At 39.7% G+C, this 26,598-nt stretch overlaps 1 protein-coding gene across 2 annotated transcripts; it reads left to right on the plus strand.

The window, feature by feature from the left end:
• Positions 1-4,788: 4,788 nt before the first annotated feature.
• Positions 4,789-26,199, plus strand: phrf1 (PHD and ring finger domains 1). Of its 2 annotated transcripts, none has more exons than XM_085359071.1 (19): positions 4,789-4,853; positions 5,588-5,710; positions 5,825-5,950; positions 8,475-8,674; positions 10,041-10,124; positions 10,222-10,355; positions 12,384-12,475; positions 12,762-12,940; positions 13,441-13,573; positions 13,699-13,814; positions 13,943-14,136; positions 15,004-15,126; positions 17,639-17,793; positions 19,378-21,283; positions 21,389-22,572; positions 22,946-23,022; positions 23,506-23,655; positions 24,433-24,561; positions 24,692-26,199. In XM_085359071.1, the coding sequence occupies exons 2-19, from the start codon at positions 5,623-5,625 to the stop codon at positions 24,857-24,859; spliced, it is 5,238 nt and encodes a 1,745-aa protein (XP_085215197.1). In that variant the 5' UTR covers positions 4,789-4,853; positions 5,588-5,622; the 3' UTR covers positions 24,860-26,199. The 2 variants fall into 2 exon arrangements, with proteins under 2 accessions (XP_085215197.1, XP_085215198.1); XM_085359072.1 differs by having other exon boundaries at positions 12,762-12,925.
• Positions 26,200-26,598: the final 399 nt, after the last annotated feature.

Consider the following 26,598-nt stretch of genomic DNA (forward strand, 5'->3'; position numbering starts at 1 on the left):
TATCACAGGATAATGTTACGCATGTTCCCACACCCCAGACATCCCACGTGCAAAATGAGGCATCCACCCATTTCATATCTAAACCCTGAGGGCTCCAATCTCATAAGGGCACATTAACAGATTACGACTATGTTTTAGGACGACGTGCTGACAAAATCTTTTCTCATCAAACAAATGCGCATAAAAGGTGCTGCAAAGCTTAAAATTTGATTGCTTTCAGATATAAAAACTCACCAGCTCACCATGTGCATCGGGCACTGGTTGCCTGGGAAAGAACCTCCTTGGAATGGGAGTGAGCATCTGCACGTCCACACGTTATGATGATGAATGAGGCAATGAGTTAATGAGTCTGACATACTGCACTTATCTATTCCTTTGTGTCACTGTGAGTCATTATGCACTGATGGGGATAAAACATCCTCACACCAAGAAATGCACTACAGGGCACAACACACAGACAGTTGATTTGAGCAGAAACTTTACTTTGGTTACTTACAAGCATACATTGTACATACTGTATTGCTGCAATCCGTATGTATTTTCTTACACGGTAAGGTTGTGTCACTATATAGAATATAGTTAGTCTATATATGGTTATAGTCTGATTACTATGCATAATATTATCATAATATTGCATAATATTAGTCATTCTGTCCTGAAACCGAGTTTCTTTATAGCACTGTTCATCTTTTCCTTATGGGCCCAAAGGAACCTCTTGGAAGAACCCTCTGGAGGCCCCCTGACCTCAAATTGGTAACCAGTGAACGTGAACATGATCCAAACCCAACAGATGAAACAGAAACGAAACACTCACCAGGAGTCTCAAATGATGGCATTAAAGAGGAGGGAGTGCAAACGCCACACGGTCCTAAATAAGGTACTGTGTGAACATAGTAGGAAGTAGGTTACGGTACACATGGAGACCACTGGGAGAGCATTTATGTCCAGGCGGTGCTCACGGGGCCACGATCAAGGGCTGCTTGTAAACAGGTGTCTGTCTAATCCGGCTCTGGCTGGGTCTCAGACGAGTCAAAAATATGAGAGGTGTTCCCAAAACCAGGTTAGCCGCTGTCACACGCACAGTGGAACTGGAAACTGGCACAATGTGCGTTAGTCAGTGGCTTACCTGCTTTTAGACTGCAGATTTTGGCCTCAAAGCGCGCACAATCTGTGGAGTAATACAGACAAACGCTGTGTCATAAACAGCTGAATTATTTAAAGTTATTACACACACAAAACGACACGATAATGAAATTATCATCATGGAATCTTCTATGGTTTCCTGGAAACTAGTCTCTTCCAGAATAAGACATTACACTTAGCTTCCTGCCCACGATTTATGGATTACGGAAATATATAATAATGCTTTCATTTTCAATTGGCATTAAAAAAAGTTCCTAATTAACATATAATCACACGTGAACACTTGGCGACCCTAAACACAATATTACGCTGTTGTAACCAAATAGAACATCTAATGACATGCAGGATATATGTGGCCTGTTCCCCACACCATATAGAGAGAATAAAGAATAGTGGCAGATAAAGCAGAGCTACTTACCAGTCCCAAGTTTTCTTTTTGGAATATGTTTTTAGGAAAAATCTTGAAGTTTTCCGCCTACGTCCCAGTCTGCTCATAATCCGAACATCCAGCTAGTTTTTTCCTCTATTATAAATCTCAGAGCATGATTAAAGTTGGGTGCATTTAAGAATATAGTGTAGCCTACACCGACGCAGAAGTTCAATTCACTTGCACTACCCCTACCCTGCCCACTCCTCTGCATCTGCAACCCGACCTGGTTATTCAAATTAGGAAGAAGTTGACATCACGCTCAGCCAACGGGCTCCCGCGCTGGGGTTGAATGGCCCACCTTTTACGGATAATTGACCAATCACAGCCTGGGAGAGGCGGGGTTTTAGAAGAGCACCGTTCGGATGAGTTCTCCTGTTATAGTTGGGGTGCGGCGCGTTCAGTTTTGCACGTCGTACATTAGGAATGAACCATTATGTTGTTAACAGTTTCCTGCCCTGCTCGATTATTTATTGCGAGCATCAACGCCGAACAGGTTTCTTTGCCCTTAAATAGACATCATGTGATGCGACAGCTGCCATTGGAGGTGGCATATCTGTACTTTAGACTAGATAAAAGACGCCCCTACCCCTACGATGTGAAGTGGTTGAACTCGACTCGCTTGTGTACAGTGTTGCCATTAGCCGAGTGTGGCTGAGCACGTACCAAGGATGCTGCATGACAGCCTGATCTGACGGTGACGACGAGGAGGTGGAGGAGGACGACGACGGGGATAAACTCTCAATTATTTACGACGGGAGAGTTGAGGACTCCCTAACAAATGACATAATATCATAGCGAGTTAAAGCAATGTGATTGTGAACGACCCCCGATTAGATGACATTACCCCCCCGCCCACCCATATTTATTCATCGATTAATTAGTTGTAGTTATCTGTTAAAGTGAAACAATGTTACTTTGATGAATTAACCCATTTTTAAACTGTAACATGTTCTCTCTTTCCAAGATGTTATCAGACTTTTCGGTTTTGGAGTTTTCTTGTAATCAGTCTTAGACTGTCAGAGCGTTGTGGGATTATTCACAGCCAGGATACACATAACCCGTGACATGGAGTAGAAAATCAGGATTACGCACATTGCATTATGTAACAGTTGATTTTGTGTAAATTGGAGTTATCACTAGGGGGCGACAGAGTTTGGCGTTTCAATACAATCCGGCACAGACCCTCTTGGTGTTATTGCAGGTGTACCCCTCTATACTGTTATGAATTTGTGCAAGTGAACTTAAAATATCACCTTTACTGTGGAGCGCATAGGCACGAACCAATAAAAATAAAGAAATCGGTTTTAAAAAGGGACGCAAAGCACTTGACCTCTCGTTGACCTCATGCCACTTAAGATGATGTGAACTCTAAACTACTGAAATTAAGTACTGTTAAATCTAAAACAGCGTTTTTCTTGAAATGTCTTGTGGTTTATTACTGCCAGACTACACTGTGTCCATCTAAAATGTCATTCTGTATTTTTCTAATCATAATTTTCTGATTAAAAATGAAGACCTCAAATAGACTACCACTCTAAAGCTGTTACTATAAAAACAGCTGCCTTGGTTTATTTGTTTATTTAGTATCTGGACCTCTGAACTACAAATTACATTTGAACTACAAATTGTGCCAAATAATAGAGGTATCACCTCATTGCCCCTTCTATCATTCCCCTGCTACAGATCTCTCCTCCCTGGATGCTCGTATCCTCTCTCTATAACTTAATTTCTCTCCCTTGCATATTGTAGTGGACTTCAAATTCGGGTTAGGGTTATATTGAAAGAGAGCTGCTTTATGGTATACAGTTCTACCACCTAAAATCAGACCTCATGCAATCCCCACAGATTTTTTTTAACACACTGTTTTCAGAAGAAATCTGTTTAAAATCTACACTGTAAGCATTATGCTTTCCTTCATGCTCCTCTGTGCTAGTTTCTGAGCTCCTACTCTGCACTGCTGTTGAGATGTTATTTAAAAAAAAGCAACATTTTAAAACTAAATATTCCTATTTTGTATGTTTCTGTTGTGTATTTAATAAAAAACATAATTCATTCTTAAATCTTTACTCAAATACAGTATTCATGTAATAACTCAGACTATTACATGAACTGGGGGATTGCTGGAGGATTCCCATGATGCAATGAGTATTTCCTTTTCAGTATGTGTTAATAGGCCTCTCTGCCGAATCACACTTGTTATTAATCTCTGGCTCCACAGCATGGCTTTCATCCTGTCTTCATTCTCTCACCCCAACCGGCTGCTCCTCCCTGAGCCTGGTTCTGCCGGAGGTTTCTTCCTGTTAAAAGGGAGTTTTTCCTTCCCACTGTCGCCAAAGTGCTTGCTCATAGGGGGTCATGTGGTTGTTGTTGTTGTTTTCCCCTGTATTATTGTATGGTCTACCTTACAATATGAAGCGCCTTCAGGCGACTGTTGTTGTGATTTGGCGCTATATAAATAAAATTGAAGTGAATTGAACTATTACAAAGGTAATAGAGTAAACACTTGTGAGCTAGAAAAATCTATGATTATTCTATTTAAAAATTATATGGTAAAACAAGATTACACCCAGTCTAATCAGAAAAGACTGAATGAAATATAAAATATGTCAAAGAAGACTGACCTTTGTCCCACCCATGGTGTTGGCACATGACTGGATCATGCCAATTCCTCTTTGTCGTGCCACTCAATGTTGTGGGTCAAAACTGGCAGTGTTCTTTAAAACAAAATCAAAAAAGAAAAAGTGCATTAAAAATCACGTGTGGAACAGAAAATGTTGTGCAGTCGTAGAATGGCCCATGAATTATCGCACTGTCAGTAGATTACCAAAATAACTTTTTATGGTCACATCTTTGGGAATGCATCATTACGTCAATTTGCCCCAATTTAGTTTTCAGTCACAAAACTGACACTGCGCCTCTTTGGTAAACCCCGATAACAGCTTTATCGATTGCCATTAGGGTTTTGTGCTGGCGCAGACATGACTAAATCTGGTCTTGGATATCAAGCTGACAACTTTGACTACTCGTTTTGTCCTAATTAATCTTGCGTGAAATAGCCTACTGTTCAAACGTGTCTTTAAGAAAAACAACAACAACAACAAAAATGAACCTAGTGATCACTAAATATAAGCTGATTTCAAATAAGAGGACACTATCTCTTTAAGAGCCAATTCTTCTGACTGCACGCGGCCATTTCCGTCTCCAACCAGCCGGTGGTGTCAGTCAACAACCCTGGAGACTTCAAACCACTCTGAACATATACCCTACACCTCTGAATAGGGTAGGTCTTATATTACTGTTAATTGCTTTAATAGAACGCCACAGTTACATGGGTTAAACGGAGAGTTTGAATAAATTACGGACACACTGAGTGCTTTCAGTAAAGACTTCAAGCCAGCTTGTACTTGACGTTTTCTAATTTTAGCGTCCCAATGCTAGCTAACATGCTACACTGGTGCTAACGTTACTAGCTAGCGGCATTTAAGTACGGTTATACAGAAAATGCTATGTTCTTGTCGCAGCGGATAGCTTTAAAGTGGATGTTTTTATATGTGCTGCTTGCTTATTTTATCTGTGAGAAAAGGAAAAACGCAATGTTTGGTCCCTAGTTTCTTCTTTGTTTACAAGTGTAGCTCCTGCAGAGTCCATAGGTTGTCCTTTAGCTACCGGGTGTTAGGAAAGCCTTTTGTATTTGTGTGCAAGCAATTAAAAACCATCAAAAGAGTGAAAATATCGTCTCAGAAATGACTGCATATACAGTGATATGACACTTGTGTCGCTTAAGAAAAGTGATTTGTCACTTCATTCTAGTAATACATCTCTGAGACCATTTTCGATTCCTGATTGGGGCAGAGAGGGGCGGGTGTAAATAACAAAATTCCTTAAGTGCGTAGATTCGCGTATATGTTAACAGCAATACATGATTATCACGATCTATTTCATTAGGGGAACACAGTTATTACCTTCTTTATTTCTGCATTTGTGTTAAATCTTTGAATTGTTATATTGTATTAGAAAAGTTGCTGCTGATGCTGTTCTGATGGTCAACCATGGATGAAGACGACAGCCAAGATGAGCTGATCAATTGCAGCACATCTCACAGCAGAGGAAAAAGAGCTGCACTGTGGGCCATATCAGGTAGTAGTTTCCCTTGATCGGGAGCCCCACATACTTTAAAGTTTTACTGCATTTTCTGTTTGTTTTATTTTATTTTATTTTTTGTTTTTTTTCCACGTTAACCTTTCCCTTTAGATGACTCTGATGACTCAGACGTGGAGTCTGAGGAGGGAGAATCTGAAAGTGGGGATGAAGAAAAGGATGGCCAAGTAAATGGAGATGAGGAGGAGGAAGAAGAAGAAGGGAATGAAGAAGAGGATGGTAGGAGTGACTCAATATGTATTTTTTGTTGGCTGAACATCTTTGTGATCTGAATCTTACCTTAAGTATCATAAGCATATTTGAGAAGCGAAGTTTGCATACTTAGGACATCTTCTTCTTACCTATATTTGCTTACTTTAAAATCAGCAGTCAGGCTAGTTGATTCATGAAGGTGGTTTTCAATTTGCGAAGTTAACGCAGGGTTTCCTACTCTATCACTGTGTTCACATGGTAAATGGACTGGAGCACTCAAAGCACTTTACACAACTAGTACTAGGGCTGAACGATATATCGCATTTGCGATAATATCGCGACATGATCAAGTGCAATTTTCTAACCGCAAAGGCTGCGATTATACTCTGGACATGTCCAAATTCATGGGCTGCATCCTCCTGAGGCCGCATTTGTAGACCGATTACGTCACAGCGACGCGCCGAAGGCTGTCCAAATTACTACCATATCCCAGAATTCAGCCAAACTCCAGTTTCCAACAATGGCGGCCGCTACTAAGTTTTAAAATTACTCATACTAATCTTTCTGGGTCACAAAATAAACTTTTAACATATTTTCAGGCGAGAAAGTAGTTGTGTAAACATCAAATATCTGCTCGGTTTATCAAGATATCCCATATTTGCAAAAGTGCTTCGGCGTTTTCAGAGGCGTCTGCTACCCACCAGCTCGACAACTAGCCGGGAGCTCGAGGGTTACTGATGCGGCCGAGAACGGCACAACTCCCGGCACATCATTTTCAGATCACCGCGGAGTTTCGCTGCTCGGGTTAAACGTAATATATAAGTCACTTAGACAACCTAAAAATGTTATTGTTGGGCTTTTTTCAGTGTTTTGTTTGTTCGTGAGTAAATCGGTTTGGCTGAGATTAAAGTTATTAGATTAGATAAAATAAAACTTTATTAATCCCCCGGGTGGGTTCCTCCTTGGTTTTCACACAGCTGACTAAACGTCAAACAGAAAACTTATTAAACAGAAGTATGAGACAGTCGAGAATTTACGCCAGTGTCTGGTTATATTTTAGATGGCAAGAAGCAGACGGCCGAGTTTATTAATATTATTTTTTAATTGAATGACTGTCTAGTAGTTCACAGATGTTGAAAAACTGAGTGTGGTAAAGCCACTGATTTTTTTATGTATATTTCTGCAATCTGCACATTGTACTGACTTTCATTTTAATGTTTACACCAGGGTTCCTTGTCAGCACTTTATGCTCAGATGTTTGTAAGCTAAAAATAAACTATTGTGTATGTTCAAATATACTGTTGTGATTGAAGAAGTTAAATAAAAATGTCAGTCATCAATTCATGCATCACCTCATGTCATCATAACAGAGGTCTGTCTTCCAGGAAAGAACAGTTTAAAATTAATGTAATATAGTATTGGCCATACTATATGATGTATTGCTTGTCTTTGTTTAATAATACAGAAGACAAAGACCTTAAAAAATAATCGCATATCGCATCGCAATCGCAATATTGGGGCAAAAAAATCGCAATTAGATTATTTTCCATAATCGTTCAGCCCTAACTAGTACTTTCACCCATTCATATGAGCACTTTTTTTCTACTGTTTCTAAGTGATTCCTAACTACCATCCACACACATTCATACTCCGATGGATGCATCGGAGAGCAACATGAGATTAATATCCTTCCAAGGACACTTGGCATGCAGACTGGGATCAAACCATCAACCTTCACATGAAAGAAGCGGTTTAGTATCACATGATCAGTTACAAACATGGACAGCATAATGGCATATTTTACAAAGAGAGACTGTAAAATATGAAAGTATGAGTTTAAATGCGTAGTATCACTGCAGTGTGTATATGATAGGAGAAATGGCATATCTTACGTTAAAGAAAAGATGTTTGAATAAGTATTTGCCTTTACCGTATAAGTGCTTTATTGAAAAAGTCTGCTTAGAGCCAGGAAGGAAAGCTGGCCAAAATGCAGACTGTATAATTTAATAGACTGAATGCTATTATTAAGGCATGAAAATTCCAAATTAAAGCCTATTGTTCTCTACTTGAAAATGGTTGACAGATCCCTCTAGGTTTGGGGGAGAGTTGTTTGCCTGGAGCATACAGGTTTAAATATCTTGGGCTCTTGTTTGTAAGTGATGGAAAGTTGGAGAGTGTGGTTGATGGGAAACAGTAATATGAGCACTGTACTGGACCACTGTGGTGAAGAGAGAGCTGAACCAGAAAATAAAGTTTTTGGTATACTAATTGATCTATGTTCCAACACTCACCTATGTTTATGAGCTTGGGGAAGTGACTGAAAGAACAAGATCCTGGTTACAAGCAGCTGACATGAGTTTCCTGTGTATGTTGGTTGGGCTAAGCCCCCATGACCCAGCTTTGCATAAGTGAAAAGCGTAAAATTTGCTGATAATCAGTAGGAAAAAAGTAAAGAGTTATTTTTTTCCTAAGGATCTGTGCTACTCTGTGCACAACTTTTGTTTTGTTTATGCCAGTTTATGTAGAATATATTTCTGGTAATTTTTATTAGATCTAGAAGAAGAAGAAGAAGATGCTCAGCCGGAAGATGGAGCTTTTGGAGGAACCTCTGCAGACCTTGCAATGATGAGCTCTGATGAGGACGCAGAAAAGTGTCCCATCTGCCTTAACTCTCTCAACAGTCAGCCTGTGGCAACACCAGAGAACTGTGAGCACTACTTCTGTTTCGACTGCATCCTGGAATGGGCCAAGGTGGGTCTGAATTTATGATGTATGAACAAAAGAAAACGTTTACTTATGAAGTGTCTTACATTTTCTAATAATCGCTATTTTCTCTGCAGTTTTATGCTTTTGTGGTAGAATCATAAAGATTTTATTTATCCCCAAGGCGCAATTAGGATACAACAGGGCAGCATGACGTTAAAGATAAGGGCAGGGCATAAACAGGCAATAAGAATGACATAATAAATACACAGTTTTAAAATTGCACAGTTTTAAAATTAAAGTGACTACGTGAATAAATAACCGTAAGTGACTAAAAGTGAATAAAGTGTCAGCAATATAAAAGAGTGTAGAGTAGTTTATGTTTCTGGTGTGGGAAATGGTCTTATCGGCTGGAGTTAAAAAGCAGAGTGGCTTTGGGGACAAAGGTGGCTCTCCTCCTCTTAGTCCTGCAGGAAATGCAGCGGAGGCGCCGCCCAGAGGGGAGCTATTGAAATGTGGGGTGAAGAATGTGAGAGGGGTCATTGATGATTTTGGCTGCCTGTCTAAGTGCCTGTTGGCTGAAAACCTGTGCAAGAGTTCTGACAGGCAGTCCAATGATTTTAGAGCACACTGATGCAGTGTGCTGCAGTCTGTTCCTGTTCTGAAGGCTGAGGGAGTGGAACCAGCAGGTAATGGAGAAGCTCATGATGCTTTCCAGGAAGGCATAGTAAAAAGTCATCATGATGGGTGTGCTGACTTCAAAGGAGTTGAGTTTCCTTAGGAGGTATAGCCGTTGGTGGCACCTCCTCAGAATCTCCTCTGTCTTAGCAGTGAATTTCAGGAGGTTGTCAAAGATGGTTCCCAGGTATTTGTGCTCCTCAACTACCTCCACTGGCTTCCCATGGATGGTGGTGGTGACTGAAGCAGCCAGATCCCTCTGCCTACTGGAGAAGGTCACCACCATCTCTTTGGTTTTGCTCATGTTCAGTTCAAGTTTGGAGCTGTCACACCACTCTACAAACTCCTGAAGAGCGGGCCCGTGGTGTTGTCAGGGGCCTGACAGCAGTGACAGGAGAACTGTGCTGTCAGCATATTTCACCAGGTGACAGTTGGGCTGTGTGGATCTGCAGTCATCGCTGTAGATGAAGAGCAGGGGGGAGAGCACACAGCCCTGGGGGGAGCCAGTGGAGGTGGAACGGAGACCGGAAAGAGAGTTGTTGATCCAAGCTTTCTGAGTCCTGTTGGTCAAAAAGTCCAATATCCACAGGATTAGCTGATCATCCAGGTGAAATTGGGAGGAAAGTTTAGTGGCCAGGATACAAGGCTGCAGAGTGTTGAACGCTGATGAGAAATCAGAGGAAGAGAAAGGTCAGCGGCTCAGTTAGTGTTTGTTTTTTGTTTGTTTCTCCTCCAGAATGCAAACTCGTGTCCTGTCGACCGTATGGCCTTTAACAGTATATACCTCAGGAAATGTTATGGAGGCAAAGTGAAAAAAATGGTGAGTTTGAAACAATTATTAACTCATTTTACTCAAAGTACATTGTGTTATGTTTTCTATTTTCCTACGTGTCTTTATGATTATTGCTTCTTTTTAGATAACTGTGCAAAAGCCTGTGAAGGAAGGGCAAGAGGAAACCGTTAATTTGGACTTGGAGCAGACCAACTGTGAAGTTTGTGGGGGCAGTGACCGAGAGGACCGCCTGCTGCTATGTGACGGCTGTGATGCAGGGTGAAGTTTACATTATCATTTAGGGTTGGGCGTTATGTAGAAATTTTCCAACCGGCAACCGTCAGTCCAACAATCGCCGATGGGTGATATATTCACGCATGCGCAGACGTTTTGATGGGCGGGGCTATGTAAACATCCACGGACTGATTCGCACGTTTACAACACAGAAGTCCAAACATGGACGAACTAGTTTCCAAAAAAACGAAACGCTGTCAGCGTTAAAGCAGCTTAAACGCAGTCATCACGATTAAAATTTTAACATTCTCAACCCATCTGGAGTGCAGAATGAACAAAATTTGGACAAACTGCCGAAATGCGTTGACACAGACATTTCAGGTATTTTGACTCAGTCCGCGCTCCAGATGGGTTAATTGTTAATCGCGTGAGTCATGATGACGGCGCGTTAACGCTGACAGCACTAAAAAAAATATATAATGTCGCCAATTTGGAATTTCTTTGGCTTTAAACCAGATGAAAGAGGTAAATCTAAGGATGTAATTATTATATGTTTATATATAAATATATACAGTGGCCCCTAGAGACAAAGCACGTACAAACTCCAAAACACATTTCTAGCGTTAACTGACCTTCGAAAACAGAGCTACCTAGATCACTTAAATTACACAACTGAAAGCATATGTGTGTTGTTTGTGTATTTATACACAAGCCCTCATATATATATTAAAATAATTTAAAAAAAAGTTCATTTACCTGTTACTACCACACACCAAATCCGGTCGTTGGTACTTCCTGGCTTGTGTAGCCAGTAGGTAACAAAAGCTCAACACTGCGCCTAGCATCCTGGAGCACTTCTGTTGTCTTTTGTACTTGTTTTGGAGTTTTTACGTGCTTTGTCTCTAGGGGCCACTGTAAATATACTTTTATTTATTCACTCCACATAAAATGTAATAAATAAATCATTTAGCTCAGGTGGCAGAGCAGGTCAACCACTAATCAGAAGGTCAGTGTTTTGATCCCAGGCTGCCTCCTGGCTGCATGCCAAATATCCTTGGGCAAGATACTAACCCCATGTTGCCTACTGGTGGTGGTCGGAGGGCCCGGTGGCGCCAGTGTCCGGCAGCCTCGCCTCTGTCAGTGCGCCCCAGGGCAGCTGTGGCTACAATGTAGCTTGCCATCGCCAGTGTGTGAATGTGTGTGTGAATGGGTGAATGGCTGAATGTAGTGTGAAGCGCTTTGGGGTCCTTGGGGACTAGAAAAGCGCTATACAAATGCAGGCCATTTACCATTTAATACAAAAACAACTATTCACAGTTCAACTTGTAACTATTTAAATTTTCAGCTTTTTCCTTTTAAACAAATTTAAAGTGAAACAACACAAAACACTACAAACCACAACACAATTAAATATAAATTAAAATATGAAAACAAAAAGAACATGCATATTCTCTGTCATATGGGCCTGCATGAATAAACTTTCTGAATCCTTTATCATCCGCAACTGAAAATAGTTGTGGATGATTACTATACCTTTCTAATGTGACGTTGTTGTCCCTGGCTCTCTTTCTGTCTTTCCCTCCTGCTCTGTTTCTGTGCTACTGTGAGTGTAACTACCGCCCCTTCCCCCCTCTTCCCAGCGCAAAGCACAAGGCTTGCATGCGGAGTGAAGCGGACAAAACGTGCGAGAAAGAGGGTGAGAGAAAGGGGGGGGGCAAGGAGCCGGCTCGCGTCGTTCACGTCAAAGATCCGGTTCTAAGAGCCGTTTTGTTCGCGACCGACACATCACTAGAGGAGGGTGCATTTCGCTCACAGATGAAAGAGGGTGGTGTTACAACAGCGCTATTATTATTATTTTTTTCTGTTGACTTCTTCTGTTAGCTCCATAACTATTAGCAAACGTACTTACGGGTAAATAAATAAATAAATAAATCGCCCTTGTAAAAACTGTCGTCGATAGTTGATATATTCGTCCAATCGCTCAACCTACTTATCATTGCTAAATAGCCTTCATATTGTGACTCATGCATATGAATGCTTGCATATTTAACAGTAAGGTGTTTTATTCTATAGATATCACATGGAGTGCCTCACGCCGCCCCTTGACTCTGTTCCTGTAGAGGAATGGTTCTGTCCTGAGTGTGAAGCCAACAACCGTAACTCAAGTAAGCCTTCAAGTTAATGAAGTTCTTTGTGCAGCACGTGATCATTCACTGATAGTAATTAAAAACAAAACCTAAATGTTAATTAAATAAATATACAGTTTTGTACATATACTGAAAAGTATCCCTGTTGGCTTAAATTTTGTTTTATCTTGCTTTTAAAAGTTTATTCTTTGTGTAATTGATGTTTATACATTTAATTTTCTAAAAAAAAAAAAAAAGATTTCGGGAAAAAATGCACCCTAATACAGCCTTTCACAAATCAAACTTTAAAATCTCCTTTTATCAGGAGGTTCAGCTGAGGAACTCAGTGATGCTGACAGCCTGCCTTCTACTGCACGTCCTGCCACCAGTCGATCACAAGCCCGTGCTTCAGGCCCCACCAGAGCCATTGCCCGTACCCAGCAGAGTGAGAGGGTCCGAGCCAATGTCAACCGACATCGCATCACACAGGCACGCACGTCGCAGGTTTGGCATGAAGCGTGATGCTTATGTCTTGGCTTATTTTCTAACTCATTACTGTTGCATTCATGCGTTGTTGGATTTTGCAGCTTATTGTGTCAAAGCTTAACAAAGTTATTTGTTCCGCGTAATACATTTATTAATACCATTAAACACTTATTACCTCTACCACGGGGATTATGTGATTGGAGCAGCTTGATTGTTTTTTAGCTGTTAGCAGGATCTATCAAAAAGTCATGGACAGATTTGCTTGAAAATTTTCTGCAAATTTTCAGCCCTGGTGGAGGTATGCAGTCTGGGAATGCTGTTGGTATTGTCATGTATCTGGATAATATACTTTAGTGCTATTGACTGCAAAAAAAAAAAAAGGCATGCATTTTTGACTTTTAAGTGTCTTAAATGCCAACTAATATGTTTTTGCTAAGTAGCATTTAATGTTTGAAAGTCAAGTTTGCAGAACGTTGTGAAAGCAAAGCAGTGGAGTAACGCAAACCTTTTCCCATTAGCTGGCCCCGACATATCTGATACAGTCCACTTGGCTGGATGAAACGATTAATGCTGTGATTGCTGGGCTCAACACAGCTGTATACATACGGGACTTAACACCTCGTTTAGCATCTAGCCGTAAACGCAAAACTGGTAAGTAAGGACATATATGAAGGAATTATTTTAGATAAAAGTACTTGCATGAACAGATGATGAGTGAATAAACTGATGATAAAATGCTTTTTTTCCCTCTCCCCTCTATTTCGTCACCTGTCCAGGAAAGCACAAAAAGGTGAAAAGTAGGAAGACATCTGCTAAAAATGGTAAAGTGTCTAGCACGGGAGTCAAGAGGAGGAAACGAAAAGTAAGGAGGAATAAATCTAGGAGAAGGATGGTAAGTCTATTATCAACATCAAACATTTATATATGTGATTTTAAACATTCTTCATTTTCATTTCAACAATGGAAATTTCTATTGTAGTCCTATGAAAGATTTCAAGAACAACTCTCTTTTCCTGTTAGATGATGAAGAAGGTTGCCACTCCACGAAGCCGTATTGCTAATAGTCTTGGAATTGTAAAGGACAAGAAGAGCTCATCGCTTCCAACAGTTTATAGGCCATCAGAGCACACACTAAGCAATATGCGTGCTGACATAGGAGCTGCATCCCTCTCTATCTATGGAGACCCATTTGATTTGGATCCATTTGTGGATCGGTAAGAGACTCAGCTCTATATACAAAGATTAGAATATCATTAAGTTCATATTTATGTAGTTTCATTTAAAAGTAATCAGCCTTCATATAATTCTATATTTGTTACGTGCAAAGTGAAATATTTCAAGCCTTTCTTTTTATTTATTTTTTCTAAGATCAATCAAAGACAGATTTCTAAGAAAATTATTGTGTCAGTGCAGTGTAGCATGAAAGCTATCAGCTTTTTGTGCTGCTGTGGTGGTTGCTTTAGTAGTAGCCTTTAGCTCATCTGTATTTTTAAAATTGGGTGTTTTCTCATTTTCATAATGGCAGCAAACCATAGATTGTCTCTGGGTTTCAGGAAAGACTGGGTGTCTGGCCCATGACAGCAATGACAGTCAGCAAACCCATTGGTATTTTACCTGTTTGAACAGCAGTTTATTCAAGCTTGAAATTAAATCTTCTAATATTTATCAAACTGTCAATTATAAAAATGAAAAATGAAATGTTTTTGTTTTTTACATATCACAAGTGCAGAATATGTTGAATGTTTAATTTCTTAAATAACTGATGAAAAATACTGATTTTCAAGATTTGAGTAGCACCTGTATGTCTCACTGTTTCACTAAACTTATTCGGTTAGAACTATTAACCCAGATGTATTGATAGCAGTGTTGAATATTCTTACACACAAAAAAAAAAAAATACGTAAAATAATTACACCGTAAAGATGTTTTGTTTTTCTGTTATCTAAAAGAGGGTAGTGGTTTATTTTATTGTAACCTGTAATTTTTTGCAGGTCTTGTAAAACAAAGGGGAGTTTGGGAACCACTGTATTAAGCTAACTTTTTTCCTTTTCTTTTTGAACCTATGGTGCCCATTTGACCAGTGAGGAGGATGAACAGCAGGCTCATGTTTCATCGCTACTGGAGGCCAAGAGACGAGGGATCTCCTGCTCAGCGCTTCGCTCTCATCAGCCCGTGGCTCGACCAATCACTGCAAGTCTTTCCAGGTATCATTTCCTGTTTGCCCTGGGACATGGATTAGGTTAAAAACAACTGAAAAGTTGAATAAAGCTTGCAGTATTTGTTTGCTTTGCTCATGCTCAGACATTCATAGTTAATTCATCTGTATAATTATTGTATTAAACAAACTAATTAAATACAGGTAGCTTTAGTTGGATCTGTGCTATTGTGCTAACTGTTGTTTATTAAAATGTAAGCAACATGATTGATGCATCATACGTCGTTTTACTACTACTGCTACTACTGATAAAGTGAGTCATTTTATCAACAACCCCAATTTTATATGGTAAGGCTCATATTGACACTGTGCACGAGAAAATGCTAACTTCCTGGTTTGAGACCGGATGTGGGGTTGTACATTTCCGGTAGCTTTACTTTGCAGTCAATCGCTACTTCGACGATATACTCCAAAATCATGTCCAAAACTCGAAAACGGAAAGATCGCGTTAAGTTACAAAAAGCAGAAGGTGGGAACACTCACCACTGTTGTGTCATAAAAAATCTAATGATCAATTTTGACGTTTAAAGAGTTTAGATCGATCAGTTGTTTACATCACTCAACACAAGCAGAACTGCATTACTGCATGCAGAAGACACATCGTCCACATTCAGAAGTATCTCTGTATAGTGACTGGTCTTATGATTTAAACAGGCAAATGTTCAGCATTCAAACTACAGGTGAAGAATAGTCAAACCAGATGTTTCCCCCATTATGTCGAGATCAGCTAGTCAAGTACACACCTACACAGCATGTTAACAAACCGTGAAAAAAGCCACACAAAAAATGAATGATTGCTGGTAAGGGTTTCTATACATTAGTATTTACGAAGGGTATGTTGTGACTTACCTTAAAAATTACAGCGGTCCCTCGCTAATAACGCGGTTAACCTTTCACCTCGCTGTTTCGCAGATTTTTTAGTGCAAGTTTGCATGCTTATTTTTTTTTTATGTCACATTGTGTCCTGCGTCCTGATCGCTGCAGACGATCTCCTCCGTGACGTCTCTCCTGTCGCTGCATCAATCGCTAGCAGTGTGACTCTGAAGTGCAGTACTGTATGTCCACGAAACGTTTTGCACCATCAAAAAATAAAATTGGCTACTTGATTTCACCTATCGCTGGTTATTTTTAGAACATAACACCCGCTATAAACGAGGGACAGCTGAGAAATATAACATTTGAATCCATTTTCTCTTTTGTCCTGAGGTGCAGGGAAAAAATATCAACAAGTCGATGAACATCATTTACAGATATATTGGGTTAACTGCCCTAGACATCTATAGAAATGTAAATCGCCGCTTGATTCATTCATTTGCTTAACTTGTTTTGGACCATAAACCAGGCGCAAATAGGACACCGGAAACAAAGCTCCCCACAGGAGTTTCCGCACCGGAAGTAGCATATGCTAATGTGCACACAGTCAATTATCAGCTGTTTACGTATGTTGGTATGCATATCTTTTTTTTTTCTGTTAATTGTAGAAGTTAATCTACCTAAAAACCATGAGCATAAATACCTTAATTACTATTAAATTACTCCTAAATATGATTTTGAGCCGTGTTTAAAACTACACATTCAGTTGGTCACTATGAGAGGAAAAAACATGACTTTCAACATTTTGGTACAGTTCAGGCAGTTAATATCAATGATAGGGGCTTGTAATTGTAAACCTTAGAAATTAAGATGGAAATGGCTGAAAAGGTAAGGAAAAACTTAACCTCAAAAGAATGAATGGCCACACCTGACAGCTACTTTTATGTTGATTGTGGTTTTTGAACATAACATGCAAATGTCTAGAACGATTCACCTCTCTGTCGCATCTGTTGTGACCATTTTTCACCCTTGATTGTAGTTATAGAATATTAAATCTGCTCCAGATAGGAGATGAAAACTTGCCATTTTTTTAAAGCTTGAAATTTCTGGTGAACATTAAAACATATCTATTACCGCGGAAGCACTAGCTGGTAGTCGGGCCGTACGCGTGTCTTAGTGCAGTTGAACATAATCCACAAAGTCCGCTTGTAGTCGAAAAACAAACAGGCAAACATGTATTTCCACAGTTTTGAAATACAGTGATCCATTTGAATGTTCCTGTACACTGCAAACACGGTAAGAAACTGTTTTTCTCCACAGCTAGTTAAAGCCCCTGTAGCTCCATACTGCCCGTCGCGAACGCTCCCCCCGTGCACAGTTACCGTGTGTTAAAGGAACAGTACATAAAAATTAAATAAGGCAAGAAAAAATAAAATTTAACTGTAATCTTACGCTGAACAAATTATAAAGTAAAAACTGAAATTCCCCATTATCTTACACTTATCCTTATCCAAAATGATTCAAATTATTAACAAATATACACTCTGTGCAATCTGAGTAAACTAAGAGATGATTAGAACTTTATCCTATACATTCTGTAATGCACATATGAATCTACAAACGTTACGTTTGATTTATATCCGTAAATACTTCACAAATCTTATTGAAGGTTTGCTATGCTATACCAGGAGGGGTATGGATGTCCACCCATCAGGAGGTGTTGTGGAGGCAGCTCCTGTGCCTGATCTGCTGGGCAGCATCCTATCAGGACAGAGCATGCTCTTGATGGACAGTTCTGATGTTGTCATTAATCGAGATGGTTCGCTTAAAGCTACCAAACCAAGTAGGTGTATGTAATACATTTTTGTGTCACATATCCAGACTATGAAATGCATTTATATTGTGTGTACTTGTATTTTCTAGCTGTGTGCAGTATATCCCACACATTTACATTCGGGGTGCACGCATTTGTTCTTAAATACTACTGTTTATATTTTACTGCAACATTAAGTTATAATTATTTTTTGCCAAGTGAACAGGCAGTTTAGTATCTGCTTCTGCTGTGAGATAGTATACTTTGTTGTTCTTTGCAGCCATGGTGAGCTAGCGGCACATGAACTAGATCTGCCTTAGCTTAATTGCAGTTCTAGTTAGAATAGCCTGATACTAGGGCTGCTCGATTATGGCAAAAATGATAATCACGATTATTTTCACTGAAATTGAGATCACGATTATTTGACGATATTTATTTAACCCTTTAAGACCTACTATAGAACCAAGTCCACCAGAGCTTATATTATTTTTTTTACATGCTGTAGTGCCATTTGTGGGAGCATTTCAAGTTGCTATACATCAATACAACTGTTATAGCCCATATTTTAATAATATGTATGCATTAAGTCCATAGTAACTACATAAATTGCAAAAAAGTGCAATAAACTACAAAAAAAATTGAAAATCGCTTTTGTTTTGTTTACATATATTTCTACTTGGAGAAATTTAAGAGGTTTATCCCTCAAAACTTTAAATACAATAAAGTTGCAAAAAATAGTTTCCCACCACAGGAAATTTATTTTGAGTGTCTTCATAGTTTTATTTTTGGAGATACAGCAATTTTTATATACTGCAGGAAAAACAAAAAACAATCCTATGATGCAAATTTGCAAAGAAAACAGCATGTGCATCATTTCACTGTGGGAAGTGTTACGAACAGCTGATAGGAACGGCAAAGCGTGTTTCTGGAATATTATGTTTTTGTTCCTGCAAGCGCTTTTTATGCAATTTTTGCAAAGCTATATGTGGAACGAAACCGTGACCGAGGACAAGCTGATGGCATAAGATGTAAGTACAACTCCTCTGGTTTCATATGCAAAACAAATTATTGCGCTAGCTTACACGGTTCAGGTTCTACAGGGATTTAAAAATAGTTACGCAAAACGGAGCGTGCTGCTCTGACCGGCTTTAAAGGGTTAACAATGACTTTAAAAAATAATATAAAATAGTGTGCAACACCACTGAAGTTTTTTTTTTTTTAAACTCTCTTTTCAACCAACGGCAGTCACTCTCCAAATAACTTCTGCTTAGCTTTCCGAGCTTCCCTCGGGTCCTCTTAATCAGCGGTCTCCAACCTTTTTTGCGCCACGGACCGGTTTATGCCCGACAATATTTTCACGGACCGGCCTTTAAGGTGTCGCGGATAAATGAGGGAGGGGCTAATAATCGGCTCAGTCATTTTTAATGATCGTTGAATGCCCAGATCGTAATCGTGATTAAAATTCGATTAATTGAGCAGCCCTACCTGATACCTCATAGCAGAGGTCCATATTTTAAAAAAGTACCATGATAAACCTTAAGATGCTTAAATTTAATTTTAGCAAGAAAACTAAAGTTTGTTTGTTTTTGTTTTTTTTCCTTTCTTCTGTTACAGTGATGCCATCTCCATTAATACCTGGCAGTAGAAAAAGCAGTAGCTCTGGAGATGCAAACAGCCCAGGGATGTCAGCAGGTCTAGGAGACACTTCTGTGTCTGTGAACTACAACAGAGATCAACCAGGGCCCTCCTGCTCCTCTGTGAGCACACCATTGTCCCAGAGCTCAACTCGGTTACCTCCTTTAGCAGCTTCTTCAACTAGCCACACACAAACACCTCTCCATTCTGAGCTCAGAGGGCATCCAGGTTTGCATCCACCTCGTCCAAACAGACCCACACCCTCTAATCACCGTGTAAGCAATGGATTTGGAGTCCCTAGGGAAGGCTTGTCATCTGTCTGTCCAACTGCAGAGTCAAGCTCCAAAAGCAAGGGAATGATCCCATCACAAAGCCAATCTAAAAAGGCACCTACAAAACCCATGTGGGTAGATGTGTCAGAACTTCCTAGAATACCAAAAATAAAAAGGGAAAGTAGTGGCATGACAAATGATGGCACTAGTCAAGATGGCAGTCATGAAGTTAGTAGCAGCAGGGGTCAGGGTAGGCGATCCACCCCTAATAATAATGGTTATGGCATGCCTGAAACGGGCATGAATAATATTTCTGGGGACAAAGGAAGGCAGCAAAGTGTAGACCGGCAAAGGGGCCAGGCTGATGGTCAGGCCCCAAGGCACAGGCCTGATGGAGGTAGCTCATCTTCAGCTTTCTCTAATTCATTCTCTTCATCCTCGTCCGCTGGGTGTCCTGCCGGCCAGCCACGATATGCCTCCTCCTCATCGTCATCATCGTCGTCATCATCAGTGAGCTTCCGCATCAACTCTAGTGGGAACCCATGGCAATCAAGGCGGCTAGGCATTGCATCATCCTCTTCTAGTGTAGGCACCTTCCAGGAACACTGGAGGAAAAAGGATGATGAAGCTAAAAAGAGACAATTGGACAGGGATAAACAAATGCTTTTGGCATCACGTAGTCTGGGTAGTAAGGAGCAAGATAATATATATGATCCCTTTAATCCTACTCTGTCAGATTCAAGCAGCTCAGGTGACGAAACGGAGGGCACAAGCCCAGATGGCACTTCTCAGTATGTAACACTTGACAGGAAGCCTCCTAGTCTAAGTAACAATGAGACTATAATGCAAAATGAGCAGGACCTGGTACAGGTGAAGACTGAAACATCAGAGATTGAGGTCACACAGGAAGGACCAGGGATAGCTCAGGAAACCACATCTGGGGCCAGACTCTTGGAGGACATTGTAAAGGTTGAAAATGAATCAAGACTATCAGGCATAAAGACTGAAGAACAAACTGTATCACTTGACAAAGTCAAGAAAGAACCTTGTGAAAATGCAGGTGAATCTGAAATCAGTGGTGACAGATTTTTTAATTCAGAGACCACAGACACCACACCGCCTGCTGATCAAACTCTGGATCTTGTAAAGACTGAGAGAGAGACTCAAGAGGCAAAGAGTGGACAACGTGCTGGAACTCCCAGCAGATCTCTCTCAAAGGATAAGGAAGATTCATCAGTGGATAACTCTACAACTGTCAAGAGGAAACAAAAGGAAGAAACTAAATCACATGTTATGTCATGCTCAAAGTCCCCTTCAAGAGATTTGGACTATACGAAGAAAAGCTCCAAAGCTTTGAAGGAGCAGTCCTCCAGTGGATCTGAGACAGACAGAGGCAGGAGAGGAGATCAGCATGGTTCAGGCCATGTCACAAAGCAAAAAGAAGTAGACCGTGAGGAGAAAGAAAGGAGTTCCAGGCAATCACGGTCTAGAGAGAGGAATAGGGCACACTCAAGCTCAGACAGTTCTCAACCCAATTCCCCTGATAGGACTCACAGAAAGAGACGGCGGTCCAGGTCACGATCAAAAGATGAAAGGAGAAGGTGGCGATCCAGGTAAATATATAACAGTTTTTCAAATATACTTTATACTAATTAGGCAGTGATGCTGTGTTTTATTTTGACCTTCACTGGAATGATTTATAATTGTGGACATTTTAGGTCTGCTTCCAGCTCCAGCAGTAGAGACCATTCAACAAGGAAGAAGCATAAACGAAGGAGCAAGGAGAGAAGTGATGACAAAGAGAGGGACCACGAAAGACGACGAGTTTCAAAAGACAAAAGACGTGGTCGGTCTCGGTCAAAGTCCCAGTCCAATTCACGTTCCAGGTCCAGAACCCGATCTAGATCAAAGGACCGTAAGCACGGTCGGTCAAAATCCCGGTCCAGATCCAGGGAGAGGAGGAGAGAACACAGCAAACATTTGTCTCTCTCTTCAAGAGACAAGGTGGAGTCACGATCTAAAGAGAAGAGGAGAAACAGGTCTAGATCCAGTTCAAGAGAGAAAAGGAAAGAAGAAAGATCATCCAAAAGCTCACACCAAACTTCTCTTTCATCCTCTAAAGATGCAAAGAGGTTGCAAGACAAGAAAAAAGAGAAAGATGTTTCTCAAAGCTACAGTAAAGATGAAAAAGTTGAAGCCAATCTGAATAAAAAGGAGGGTCCATCCTGTTCTTTCACCTCTAAAGTAAAAAAGCCGGACAAAGTCCTCAGTGCAGAGAGCCAGTTCAAAACTACAGAAAGTACAAAAGAAGCAAAGGATAGAAAAGAAATTAAGAAAGAAAAACAGGCATCGGTTGGCATTTTTGAAGATAATCCTATTAGTATATCGATTAAGAAAGAGGAAACAGACACTTGTTCTTTGGCAGTAAGCAAAGAGGATATCGAAGTCCCCATTAAGACCGAGACTTGCGAAATTCCAATTGTTAAATCAGAGCAAGTCTGTGTATCCAGCTTACCCCCCGATACTTCCTTTTCTACGCTGACCCCGCCTGTTGCAGACGAAAGCCACCAGGACACAGTCTCTGAGACTCAGCCGTTGGCCGTGGCCAAACATCAAAACACTGAATTGACTGTCCCTGTAAAACTGGAAGTTCAGCAGCCTTCAGACTCTGATGATGACTTTAATATTGATGTGATGCTAGACACCTTGGATTACGTGAAATCTGAGCACACAGAGAGTAGTGGTGCAGCTGTCGTACAAGAGAAAGAAGTGGTGGCCGGGAAGAATGAGGTACAGCAGATATCAACAAAAGCAGGAGCAAAAACATCCAAAACACAAGTGAAGCGTGTTACCTGGAATATACAGGAGCCTGAGGGTCCGCAACCAGAGAAGTCTGCGAGCAGTAAGTGGTATATTGTTACTTTACTATATCATGCTAACTAATGTGTTTTTATTTAAGTCACTTCATTATTTTTAAATGCCTTTAGAAGTGATTGCTGTTCAATATAGCCTGGATACAACTGTTCCCTATAAACTGAAAACTCAAGCTTCAAACTGCTCTGAACACTGTTTCTAGCAGCTTTTTCTAGTCTTTAAGCAAAGACTTTTAATATGTAAATAAATAATATTATTTTTTTAATTTTTTTTACCATAAGACATGCAGAACTAATGTTTTACAGTACAAGTATAAAGATGTGCCGAGATCCGAGGTGTGTTGTGTATCTTATGTTGCTAATTGTGTGTTTTTGTGCTTTCCTTTTCGCCCCCTTGCACAGAACTTGCTCTATATAAACTGAAGCTAAAGCAGGAAGGGGCTCGCAGACCTTCTTTGACAGTCCAGGCATCCAGTCAGGTAGGTCTGAGCTACTTGCCACTGCAGTATTTACCAGATATTTTTTGCATGTGCTATTTCTTATGTAATGGCAATATTCGTAGGAAGGTGGCAGTGTTTATCCAGAAGAAGCAAGTTTGGTGTTTTTATAGAGACATGTGATAGAAAGTGAAACTGATACCAAAGCAGTTTCAGAGTAACTGAAAGTAGAACTGTGCATGTAAGCAGTACTTATAAACTGTGTCCCCATACAAGTATCTGTAAGAGACACAACAGTATTGTTTTAGACCCATCAGTATTAGTAATTATTTGTATAGACACACAATAAAACACAGGTTGTTAAGTATAGGACAAATGTGTACAAATTGAATTTTAAATAATTGTGCATTTGGAGAGTGACTTGATTTTAAATTCATGACCACAATTTTCTGTGTGTTTATATGATGGAATATTTTGAATTTTTGTAGGTGGTGGTCACTGTATAATCTCCCTTGACTTTTACAGGATATTACTGCAGCTGTTAGTGACCCCTCCAAGAAGTGTGCTGATGGTCTTCTCAGTACTTCCTCTAAATCTGATGGTCTTCATTCTGGGGAGTTATCGGCCACTGCACAAGGAGAGGCAGAAGAAGGAGATTTATCAAGGAAAGACAAGGTGAATAGAAATGCATTTTCAGCTTAAATAAATATTTGATTATAACTTTTACCTTCATGTTATGCCCCTGCAGACTGAATTTGTTGGTTGTTTTTTTTTTGGGGGGGGGGCTGGTCTGGGCCATTCCCATTAACTTTATCCCAGGAAGGCTGTATGGGAATTTTTTCAGATAACTGAGATACATGGATGAACTATCCATCCATCCATTCGCGTCCGCTTATCCTTTTCAGGGTCGCGGGGGGCACTGGAGCCTATCCCAGCTGTCATAGGGCGAGAGGCAGGGTACACCCTGGACAGGTCGCCAGTCTGTCGCAGGGCCAACACACAAAGGCAGACAACCATTCGCACTCACATTCACTCGCACATTCACAACTGTAATTATTAAAAAAGTGCCCAACAAAATGAAAGGAAGACATGGTAGCCTTTTATTTGCAGGAAATGTCAATGTTCAGCTTCACCTTATGTTGTGCAAAATCACTTCTCTGGCCAGCCCCCCAAATTCGAAAGAGAGAGAAAGATTGTGACACCATGCTTCATGTTTGGGCTTGCTTGGATAACACTTTGGAAAATGTGTGAAAATTAATTGCACAAATGTTCCATGCTGCAGGGAACATTTGTGCAATTAATTTTCACACATTTTCCTATACTGAAGAACGAATTTGTCAAAGAATTTGAAGTTCGAATGAAAGCAAAAGCATGCACAAATGTTAGTTTCAAAATGAACGTGTGGAAAAAATTATGTCACTGCATGAATTATGATTCTATTTCTCCTAACAGTATTTGAAAAAACTGCACATGCAAGAGAGAGCGATAGAAGAAGTTAAGCTAGCTATCAAACCTTTCTACCAAAGGAGAGATATCAACAAGGATGAATACAAGGAGATTCTTCGCAAAGCTGTCCAGAAGGTGGGTTAGAAAAATATGATGATGATGAAATTCTTTTTAATTCTTTATTTGCTTAAACAGTTTTTTTTAAGGTGTGACTCAGGAGTTTCTCAGTGTCTCTTTTAACAATTTGAAATGATCTTTTTCTCAGGTGTGCCACAGCAAGAGTGGAGAAATCAACCCAGTGAAAGTTGGAAATCTGGTTAAGGCATATGTGGACAAATATAAACATGCTAGGAAACATAAAAAGGGAGACGATTTAGGAAAAGCCCCAGACACCCAGGCTGAAGCAGCCAAAACCTCTGACAGTCCACGATGAGGCAGGAACTATAGGCAGGGACAACTACACCCACAATATTCACTTCATATTCATATATTATGCTATATTATTCTATGTCCTAGAATTGGGCGTGATCACACTCTAAACATACCAAGTGCAAAAGGTCAACCAACCTTTGCTCACAGTTTCAAAATGGAACATTTTCTATAATGTTGAGATTTCTATCCTTATGGTATTTTGAACACAACCTTTATTCATTGATGACTTGAACAGTACCTATTGGTGTCTCTTGCCAAGAACTATTCTCCGTTTGTAACACAGCTGAGAAACTTAATGGGAGACTTTGAGAGTGTGCCTTAAAGAGGCAAAACTCAAAGACCATCCCATAGAGGTAAAAACCGGGTAGCTTTCTCCACCGGCATATCATTGGTAGGATACAATGTGGCGTGGCGTTTGAATTTTCTATGTATTTCTTTTGTTTGTTTGTTTGAGAGGGAAGGGGTATTTATCATAGGCAAAACTCAATTTGTCAGACGAGAAGCGGGAAAATATGAAGAATATGCATATTTAAGAAAATTACATGTTAAGAGAGCACATGGTTATGCAATTTTTGTAGAAAATTTATCAGTAGACTTAAAAATAATTTTAGGTTTGGTTGTAAATATAATATATAGATTTGATACATTCACCTGTATGTTCCTTTCATCCGTGTTGCCTGTTGCGAATGATTGACATAAATTTGTTTTAGTTCAAGTTGACTGTGTTTAATGTTTTAAATTTAGCGCTTCTTTTCATATTCATATTTATAATATCCATGTCTAATGAACTCAGTTCAGCATAATGCAGGTGAATTTGGAGTGAATAGTCATATTCACTGTTCTCCTTTGCTGTAGCTTCAGCTCCTTTTAAACCCATAATTTTTTTAAAAGAACCAGAGAATATTAGTTTTTTGTGCCAAAGGAGTAAAATGAATACAAGATCCATAGGTGAGATTTCATTTGTTTCAGTATTATGTTTTTAGACAAGGGATACAATTCCATAGTAAATAATATAGCTTTTACTCAGGAGTGAGGGCAACACATTTCTCAGTGGCAAAGGTGGAAAACCCCAGTTATTTTTGCAAAGAATGTGGTGCAAATTGCCACTCTGTTATCTCTACTAGTTTGTCGACTGTAAACACTAATTAGGTTGCTGGACCTGCCTTGTACAACTTCCTTGTCATTATCTTTAATTGTGCTGTATAAAGCCAGGAACTTGGAATGGAAGAATTTAACAAATAGGTGCTCATGTTATCTGAATGTATGTGGGGTTTTTTTTCCTCTATTTACTTGATCAGTCCAGGTGTTTCTACAGGGAAACATCAAATAATAAATCACTGATGACAAAGAGATGTTTGTCTTAGTTTATTTCAAGTACTCACTTACAGTCTGTCCTGTTTTTTACAGTTGTGTTTTAGGGATTTTTCAACATTAGCAGTTTTATTTTATTTTAAAATTTTATTAACACAGTCTTAGCTTTACACGAAACTATACCAAGTTTAAAATAATCTATTTTAGATTTTACATAACCCTTTGTGCATAACTCATATACAGCAAAGGGTATGGAAATGGCAGTTTATTCAGTATAAAAAGTGCAAGATGAAAAGAAGAATAGCTGGTCAGTTTCTCATATATAGCCAGTGGCAGTATGACACAAAAATATCACTATACACATACATCATTATCTTCAAACATACACACAGTAGTTCTATAAATATGTAATCAGTAATATAAACTTAG

The sequence above is a fragment of the Diplotaxodon limnothrissa genome, linkage group LG7 (assembly GCF_057381915.1).
Source record: "Diplotaxodon limnothrissa isolate DT_005_m linkage group LG7, D_limnothrissa_male_GT1.1, whole genome shotgun sequence".
NCBI classification, from domain to species: domain Eukaryota; kingdom Metazoa; phylum Chordata; class Actinopteri; order Cichliformes; family Cichlidae; genus Diplotaxodon; species Diplotaxodon limnothrissa.